Source organism: Myxocyprinus asiaticus, chromosome 17 (genome assembly GCF_019703515.2).
Source record: "Myxocyprinus asiaticus isolate MX2 ecotype Aquarium Trade chromosome 17, UBuf_Myxa_2, whole genome shotgun sequence".
Classification (NCBI taxonomy): Eukaryota; Metazoa; Chordata; class Actinopteri; order Cypriniformes; family Catostomidae; genus Myxocyprinus; species Myxocyprinus asiaticus.
The window spans coordinates 21746127-21755881 of record NC_059360.1 but is presented as its reverse complement, the minus strand read 5'-3'; the positions used below and the strand labels follow the sequence as shown (position 1 = coordinate 21755881).

At 35.3% G+C, this 9755-nt stretch overlaps 1 protein-coding gene across 2 annotated transcripts; it reads right to left on the bottom strand.

Moving 5' to 3' along the window:
• Positions 1 to 4676: 4676 nt before the first annotated feature.
• LOC127455124 (coiled-coil domain-containing protein 28A-like) lies at positions 4677 to 7371 on the bottom strand. Of its 2 annotated transcripts, none has more exons than XM_051722733.1 (6): positions 7225 to 7371; positions 6583 to 6754; positions 6270 to 6433; positions 6023 to 6177; positions 5911 to 5933; positions 4677 to 5557 (listed from the first exon to the last, which is right to left on the bottom strand). In XM_051722733.1, the coding sequence occupies exons 2-6, from the start codon at positions 6735 to 6737 to the stop codon at positions 5503 to 5505; spliced, it is 552 nt and encodes a 183-aa protein (XP_051578693.1). In that variant the 5' UTR covers positions 6738 to 6754; positions 7225 to 7371; the 3' UTR covers positions 4677 to 5502. The 2 variants fall into 2 exon arrangements, with proteins under 2 accessions (XP_051578693.1, XP_051578692.1); XM_051722732.1 differs by lacking the exon at positions 7225 to 7371 and adding an exon at positions 6838 to 7205.
• Between the last annotated feature and the right edge of the window lie 2384 nt (positions 7372 to 9755).

The following is a 9755-nucleotide window of genomic DNA, read 5'->3' as shown; positions in this document are numbered from 1 at the left end:
CAAATTTCGCAAATGGTGAATATTTTGCACCATTGGAAATTAATGTCGGTTGGTACAACATTTAAATCATAAAACAGTGATCAAATATTGCATGTTTAGTTAGTTACATCTCACATGACACAAACACTCTAAACCTGAACTGCTTGCAGAAGCGTGGCGCTGGAATAAAAAAGGTTCACGCATCTCATTTGACATTGGCGAGCGGTTTTAGGCTACTGTGCGCCTTTTTAAACCATTATGTTATTCCTGCAACAACTTAATGACAAGTAGACAGTGGTGCATAATGAACTGTAATAGAAGAGCATCAAAGATATCAGTTATTGGGGGGGGGACAATCTGGCCATATCTGATTACTGGGGGTCACTTGTCCCCCTCAATATATATTGTGGTTATGGCCTTGCTGGCTACTTAGTTGGCATTCTGAGCACACTTCGTGAACAGCAAGGCAGCCAAGCAGGGGCGTAGCAGTCATTTTAAAAGTGGGGGGGACACAAATGTCAGTAGGTGGACAGTGCAGTATTAATATATTACAGTATATATTAATATATAAGTATGATATAAATATTATATGAATATATACATATTATTTACTTTTAATATTTGTAGTATTTTAGAGATTCAAGTATTGCAAAATAATTGCATAATTTTGCAAAATTAGCTGCAAAAATAAAGGACATCTTGTGGAGCAATAGCTTCTGTTTCACACGTGACAATAAAGACTGAGCACAAGCTGGTCCTGAATAAATGTTTTAAACAATTACAATAATGACAATGTGCACACTATATTTTTTTACTCTGTGCTTGTGCATTGTGGGATTTAAATGTATCCAAGTGGCTCAAGTGTTTTGATTACCTTTACCAAAATTCGTTCAGATCCATTTAATGATTCAGTGACCATTTCTGGTGATGCCAGAAGGTGGTGACAAATGTCTTGTGTGAAATTAGTTAGTCACTGAATCGACAATTAAAAGAAAATGTTAATCCTTTAAAATGTATATGTCTACTGACCTACAAAGAGACTTTAGTCTTCTAAGAACACAGCAGATCTATTTTTTTCCCTACAGCTTTTCGACTGCACACAAACATAGAGGTAAAAAACTGGAGTTGATACTCCAGATCAAACAACCGATCAAACTATTACCTCACAATTTTTTAATAATCGCATTGGCCGATACATTTTCCTGTTTGTTTCTTGAGGGTGCTGAGAATCACTTGCTTGCATGTGAAGGGACTGAGACATATAAAAGACCAGCCACTGTTTGTTTTGTTGTTACGTGCCATCATGTTACTACAATAATAGACCAGTGTGCAACACAGTCTCATGTATATGGTCCACATATCAGAGCCGTGGCAGATGCGTTTGAGCTCATAATGTTAAAATGCTCGCCTGTTTCATTCTCCCTCTCTCTCCTCATCAGTTCCCTGTAACTTTTAACTGTCTTGTCTAATGATAAAAAGGCAAATATTGATAAAACTAATATCATATACCGTCTGCAAATATGCACATATCTCGTTTAAACAGATGTAATAAACCAACCTCACACAACTTCAGCAGATCCAGCAAACTGTGGTGCGCTCATAAATCTTCCTCTGATGCATATATTCTAACAGTTTCTCCTCAACAGTTCCCTGTAACTTTTCTAATGAAAAAAGGCAAATATCAATAAAACTTCTATTATATACCATCTGCAAATATGCAGATATCTCGTTTAAACAGATGTAATTCACGAACCTCACGGAAATCCAGCGTTTTCTTCCCATCGAGCGCTCATCTAATATCTTCCTCTGAAGCATGTATTCTATCAGTCAGAATCAAAACTTCAGGATCAGGATCAAAAGTTTCTCTAATTCACAAACCATGGTGGTCAGTCCGTGACAATCCAAGCAGGCGATCCAGGCCATTTAAACTGTCAGGTGATTTCTGATATTAATATCTGCATGAAACAGAATTTTTGTTTGTCTGTGCATGTATAACATTATTCTGAAGGCAGGAGGTGACAAGCAAAATGCAAAATGTCAAGCACACATTTTGCAGTGATTAATAAGTACAAATTCGAACATTAAAAGAAGTGAAAATAAAATCAATATAGCCTACAAACAGGTGAAAGTCCCGTAAATCTATCAGAAATTTTTACGATAAGACACCATTATTTAGTTAAATAATAATAATAATAATGTTACATTTATATAATTCCTTACCAGAGGTAGCACAGTTTAAAGAAGAAGACAAAAAGACGGAGCATGTTTCAGTTTCTTCGTTTTCCATAAGGAGGAATATTCCTAATAGAAGAATACTCTCTAGACTCTAGAGTATTTAAACCTTTATGGAGCATTTTAACTTTTTTCAGAATAAAGTGTTAACAAGATAATTACCTTAATCACTGATGTGAATATAAATGTTGTCAACTTTTAGAGACGGATAGACTCTTATAAATGAATACATGAGAATCACGTGTGAATCGTGGGATACATTAACTTTGACATTTTAAGAAGTGGAAAGTGTATATGATGTCGTATCTTAATGTTACTAAGCTCCAGACGCACACAATTAACAGTGACCACAAATAGAGTCGAGACCTCACCCATCCAATCTGAAATCACTGAAATATTTTTTATATTATTTGGATTAATCCATTATTCATATTGAAGTCATTATTCGTGCCTTTCTGAATAAGGTATTCGACTTCGGGCTCATCCCTAGTATCGGCCACACTGCTCTCTTGATATCGGCCATTAAAAAACCCAGATCGGTCGATCACTAATAAACTCCACTTACAATGTGTGCTTTAAAGAAGGATTGTCCTTTGTTTTTGTTTTTTCTGCAGTGTATTTCACGTAATGCTGCCAATTAAGAATGATATGCTGATAAATAACTCTCATTTGTGTGTTCCTCATCTCTAGATTATTAATTTAGATCAACGTCAACACCGATAAAAAAGATGGATAAATGAGCATTGTTGAAAGCAACTTTGTGGAAATGAATGGAGCTGTGTTGATTAGACTGTCTGGCCTATAACGTAAGGGTTGTTTCGCTAATGAAACTCACCTTTGATTGGCTGGATGGTTGCTCAATCAGCCCAAAGTAACAAAACACAAAGAATACTGTATACAAATCTACCATTTGGATTTCTTTCCATAAGAGCAATCTGTACATTATTCCAAACTTTTGGCCACCAGTGTATATACAGTTGAAATCAGAAGTTTACATACACCTTAGCCAAATACATTTAAACTCAGTTTTTCACAATTCCTGACATTTAATCGTAGAAAACATTCCCTGTCTTAGGTCAGTTAGGATCACTACTTTATTTTAAGAATGTGAAATGTCAGAATAATAGTAGAGAGAATGATATATTTCAGCGTTTATTTCTTTCATCACATTCCCAGTGGGTCAGAAGTTTACATACACTTTGTTAGTATTTGGTAGCATGGCATTTATATTGTTTAACTTGGGTCAAACGTTTTGGGTAACTTTCCACAAGCTTCTCACAATAAGTTGCTCGATTTTTTGCCTATTCCTCCAGACAGAACTGGTGTAACTGAGTCAGGTTTGTAGGCCTCCTTGCTCACACACACTTTTTCAGTTCTGCCCACAAATGTTTTTACCAGATTGAGGTCAGGATTTTGGGATGGCCACTCCCTTGTCTTTAAGCCATTTTCCACAACTTTGGAGGTATGCTTGGGGTCATTGTCCATTTGGAAGACCCATTTGTGACAGAGCTTTAATTTCCTGGCTGATGTCTTGAGATGTTGCTTCAATATATCCACATAATTTTCCTGCCTCATGATGCCATCTATTTTGTGAAGTGCACCAGTCCCTTCTGCAGCAAAGCACCTCCACAACATGATGCTGCCACCCCCATGCTTCACGGTTGGGATGGTGTTCTTCAGCTTGCAAGACTCACCCTAATGATGGTCATTATGGCCAAACAGTTCAATTTTTGTTTCATCAGACTAGAGGACATTTCTCCAAAAAGTAAGATCTTTGTCCCCATGTGCATGTTTTATTGTGGATACAGATACTTGTCTACCTGTTTCCTCCAGCATTTTCACAAGGTCTTTTGCTGTTGTTCTGGGATTGATTTGCACTTTTTGCACCAAACTAAGTTCATCTCTTGGAGACAGAATGCGTCTCCTTCCTGAGCGGTATGATGGTCCCATGGTGTTTCTACTTGCATACTATTGTCTGTAAAGATGAACGTGGTACCTTCAGGCCTTTGGAAATTGCTCCAAAGGATGAACCAGACTTGCGGAGGTCCACAATTTTTTTCTGAGGTCTTGGCTGATTTCTTTTGATTTTCCCATGATGTCAAACAAAGAGGCACTGAGTTTGAAAGTAGGCCATAAAATACATCCACAGGTACACCTCCAATTCAGTACACCTCCTTTCAAAAGCTAATTGGCTAATCGCCTAAAGGCTTGACATAATTTTCTGGAATTTCCTAAGCTGCATAAAGGCACAGCTAACTTAAGTGTATGTAAACTTCTGACACACTTGAATTGTGATAGTCAATTAAAAGATAAACAATCGGTCTGTAAACAATTGTTGGAAAAATTATCAAAAAATATCAAAATAACTTTGAACTCAGATTAAAAACATGTTCATCATGGTATTATGAAATCACTGTTTTGTGTTAATTCTTAAAACACTGAATAGATCCGGACAAAAACGAGCATCATGTTATGGTTATTTTATTATAAAAGTGAAAGCTATGTTTCTTTCATCAGCTGATGCATATTCGCTAAGACATGCATGCATAGAGATAATCTTAGCATATGCAGCCTACTTAAATGGAAAAATAAGATGTGGATCATACCTTACTGTTCATCCAACTTGACATTACAATGTGTTTGTTTGATGCATTGAATTAATAGTTAGACAATCAACAAGTACCAGCAGTAGTTTACACTTTACATTTCATTGATTTAAATCAAAATGTGTAACTATATGACTATAACAGCAAAATATATATGTAATGTAATTTCACTTTCATTTTGCAGTCTCAGTAGTCTTGAGGAATTGACATCTTGATGAAAACAGCCATTATCTTTCTATGAATTGCCTTCAGACCTGACTTGGTTAAGAAACAAACTGAACCTTAAAGAAAAACCCAGACTGTCCCTTGTTAAAGTGAATTAGTGATAATGCAAAGGTGCTGTTATTGTACAACTCAAAGGCAACATTTAAGACATAATTGATTAGATCTCACAATGTAAGAAAACATTATCTTGAGAAACATTTCTTATGGTAACAATATCAAATGATCCCATACGAAAGACACCAAATCAGGTGTGCAATTCATCATGATTGCTTGGATTATTTCTTTGATATTGTATCTCTAAAACTATAGATTGCAAACAAGCCAAAATGACCAATTCTATAGGTTTAAGTTCCACAGTATCACAGATGCAGGACTATAATACTGCCATCTCATCATAGTGATTCTGTGGTAGATATGAACACTGTATGCTCCGTGGTAGACACTTTAAAACCTTTATAGTTCATATGCTGGAAGTTCTGGGGACATCCTGACTGTCAGCAAGGTTTAGCTTTTGTCTACGGAATTATAGTTAAGGAATTAAACGGCATACAAGAGAAGAATTGTCATAGAAACTTGAGCTTTAGATTTTTACATTAATCACATTTTATTATTAGTAGCATGCTGCTGTTGTAATAAATAATGCCTTCATTAGGTTTTATAACAATTATATACAGTATAGTTCCCAAAGTATCATTATGTGTCTAATGCATATATATTATATGCAGCTATGCACTGAAAATGAAGATGAATTTCAAGAGATTCCCAATATTACACAGACAGTAATGCTATCTGATATATTTTAATTGACCAATATAATGTCATCCAGATGAAAACCAACAAAATAAATGGTGAAACCATGAAAGGATACATTGAGGAGCTCAACTCTTCCAGCTACAGGAAGAAAAGAAAAAGGCAATGTCACTTCATTAGACTGGTGGATTTATGACAATGAATTTATAAACATCCACTGTTGCTCTTACATTTGATAAAAGTTTATCCATGTTAGTGTCATAAGCTGACTTCTTCTGGTCCTCCGGCATCTCATCCACTTCTCCATACAGATCAAATTGCAGGCGAGCCAGTGTTTCCTGCATTTCTCGCACATGCTCCATCTGATCGATGGAACACTCATTACCTGATTCAGGGAAGACTTTTATTATTATTATTGCAAACCAAAACTGTATACAAAGTAATAGTTCTATTGAAAAAAAAAATACGAGTGCCCACCAAAGGCTTGTAATTTTCCAGAGTGGAAGTCATTAAGGAGGCCGAGCAGACCCTTCTCCATCTCCTGTACATCAGACACATCTGTAAGAAACGAGTGCTGGATGGGGGCCGACTGGTTACTTTTGCCCGACTGACTTTGAGGCCTGGGTTTATCTCTCACTCCCCTACAAAAAAACCACAAAAATATAAATCATCCCACAAATATATAACTCATTCAAAAGAACTACACCTAAATGTAAACTTACATTTGTAACGGACTGACAGTCATTTTCATATATTTTATAGCTTCAATATCATGACAGATGACACTTACCTGCGATATTTTGTCCTCTGATTTGTGTGGGGACCCATGCCACTGACACCTAATGATCTACTGTTGGACGTCGTAGTTTTTCGTGCAGTGACCGGGGGAGGCGGCTGGTTGGAAGGCGGTCTTGGGCTTTTACGTTTCTTGTTTTTCTCCTCCATTGTGTCATTCAAATTGTCTACACAATACAATAAAAGTATAAGCAGAGCAGCCTCTCCTAAATCATGGTGTCTAACTTCAATAGTTTCAGAAAACGTTCACCTCATATAAGTGCTACTGATGGCAGTGGCACTGTAAACTACTTGAACTCTACTGTAGTTTCAGTGACGTTCTCTAATCCTAATCTGTCACGACCTCTGAATGTAAGCGTTTTATTCACATTGAGCAAGGAGACAACCATTTTGAAAAAAAAAAAAGAAAAAAAAATGAATATAAACATCGTCCCGTGATATTAAACTGTTATCGTGTGCATAAACAAACGCTTTCTAACACTGTCAGTTTACAATAAAACGCCACAGCATTGTCTAAAATCTGCAAAACAGTTCGTGCAAGGTGCGGTGTGACTCGTACACCACAAGACCAGTAGTCGTCGAAAGAGCAATGTACACGGTCAGAATCGTATGAGAGAACATAAATATATAATTATACCACACAAAAGAAGACTCCTCTTCTTAGTTCCAGATATGATCTCGTTTAAAAAACATTGCCGGTGAAATTAGGCTGCTCTAAAGTTACAGCTGACCAGCAAATTTACAAAACACACTTCCTGGATTAACGCGTCCTCTTGGTGACGTCAGCACGCTCTAATCCAATTGAAGCAACTGTTGATTTTTTTTTTATTTAATTTTTTTATTTTTATTTAATTTTATTTGGAAAAATAAATCCCACAAAATTAGAAAATCCATCTTATCTAATAAACGTTCTGAAGGTGGGCTTGAAGTCTTAGATTTCAGTGAACTAGTTAGCTCCTTCAGAATTAACTGGTTAAAAAAATGCTTAAGTAACCACAACTCAGTGTGGTATTTTATCCCTAACTCCATATTCAGTAGATTTGGAAGCTTAGACTTTCTTTTAAAATGCAATTTTACTCCATCTAAATTACCCGTGTCTCTCTATAAATTTCACCCAACAGTTTGCTTGGAAATTTTGTTACGTGCACAACTTTTCTCCCCACAAAGATATTCTATGGAATAACTCGAATATTGTAATCTGAAACAAATCCCTTTTCATGGACAATGGTTTGATAGAGGTATTGTCTTTGTTTGGGATTTATTTAAAAATAATGGCAGTATACTTGAATATGAAGAATTTATGACTTTGTTTAATTTTCCTCTGCCGGCAAGAACTTTTAATTCTGTCATCAAAGCTTTGTCACCAAGCTACATTCATTTATTTAAAACATACCTTTGCTTTAATGAGAGAAAAACAATTATGCCCAAACTTTTACTGGATGGTGTTAACCTTCTTGACAAAAAATGTCATAATAAACATGTAAAGCAAATATTACATAATAGAACTCATACATCCCCTAGATGTAAATTTTATTGGTACAATCTTTTTGATAATATTCACTGGAAAAGAACATAGTTACTTCCAGAAAAATACTGCATCTCCAATAAAATAAGAGAATCAGGTACATCCTTTTAGGGAGAGTTTAAATAGCTATCTATCACCTTTTCTAAAATGTGATTTATGTTTTTCGTTGAAAGATGTGTTTCTTTATTTTTCTGGTGGTAACCATGCGGTCGAACTTATTGTTAATTTCTTTATTTTGCATTGCAAATATTTTATCCACAAAAGCAAGTTTCTCAATACTGTGCCTAGATTTGAAGCATTTCTTGCTGACATGTCTCTTATGGTAACATCTCTTAAACTTATAAATAATAACAAGAATAACACATTTCTTAAAGTATATGAATATTTTTTTTTTTAATTTTTATTGACTGATGTTCCCCTTGTTGATCTGTTTGTATTTTGCATCTTTTCTTTTTCCCTTTGTTATGTTCACTTGTATATATGTGCAGTGCTGTTATCTTTTTCTTTATTGCAATAAAAAAACAAAAACAAAAAATAAAAAAAATTAATGTTGTTTTTTTTCTTTATTTTTTCATAGAAAGCATGTTCTGTTGAGTTTATGAAGAAGTGTTAGCACTTTTGCTTTTAGAATTTAAATACAAACTCTATTAATACTTCCGACAAAATAGCAATATTAGCCCACTTTCATTTTTAAAACAGGGATTCTTGATCAATTTAGATTTTATTAGTTACACCTATTGAGTTATTAAACTGTATGAAAAGTAAACAAGCCTGCAAATTTGCCAAAATTATACAAGACCTTAATTTGTTAGATGAATAAAAAAGGCCTCTCTTTGTTCTCTGTCTTTAAAGGTGATATATGTAATATTTTTACTGTACTAAATCATGACCATAATATGTCATTAATTAGGAAACAAGCTAAGTTGAAATACTGGCTTCTCCGATAACAATGCTACAGACAGTATATTCTACTTTGAAGTTTCCATTCTGGGCCGGAATTTCTGTTTATGTTTTGGCCTGTGTGATCCCACCCACTGCCCACTCACCAATAGTATTTCGACACCGCCGGGTTGCCAGATTTGAACAAGTTTGCAGGCAAACAACACTGCGTGCTGCAGCCATGGAAGCCAGCAAACGAACTGGATCAGAGATAACAGATTCCACCTGACCTAAAACACCTCGCCATCTGTCTAAAAACCACCATGACCAGAGGCGTAGTAAAACAAGGATAAATACTGGAGATGCCTTTGGAAGGTGAAGACAGCTTAAAGCCCAGAAATCCTTTAAAACGAATCCTGTTGCGTGTCCTTATTCTGGCAACCCGCAGTCTGGGGCGGGGCAGACAACTCTCCAGTATTTTGAATTTGGACTGCAGTACCCATTTCAAACCCTTGTTGTCAATCTTACATATAGCACCTTTCATTTAGTATTTATTTATTTATTTATTTTATGTTTTAATTTTTAATTTATTTTTTTATTACCTTTGAATTGTATTTGTACCAACTAAGATTTATTGCATGTGCCTTGCTTTATCGTTTATTCATTCTGCTTGAATTGCCATTATACATTTATATCTTATTGTGATAAATAATGTATTTTTGTATTTAAATACAAACTCTATTATCACTTCCGAAAAAATCGCA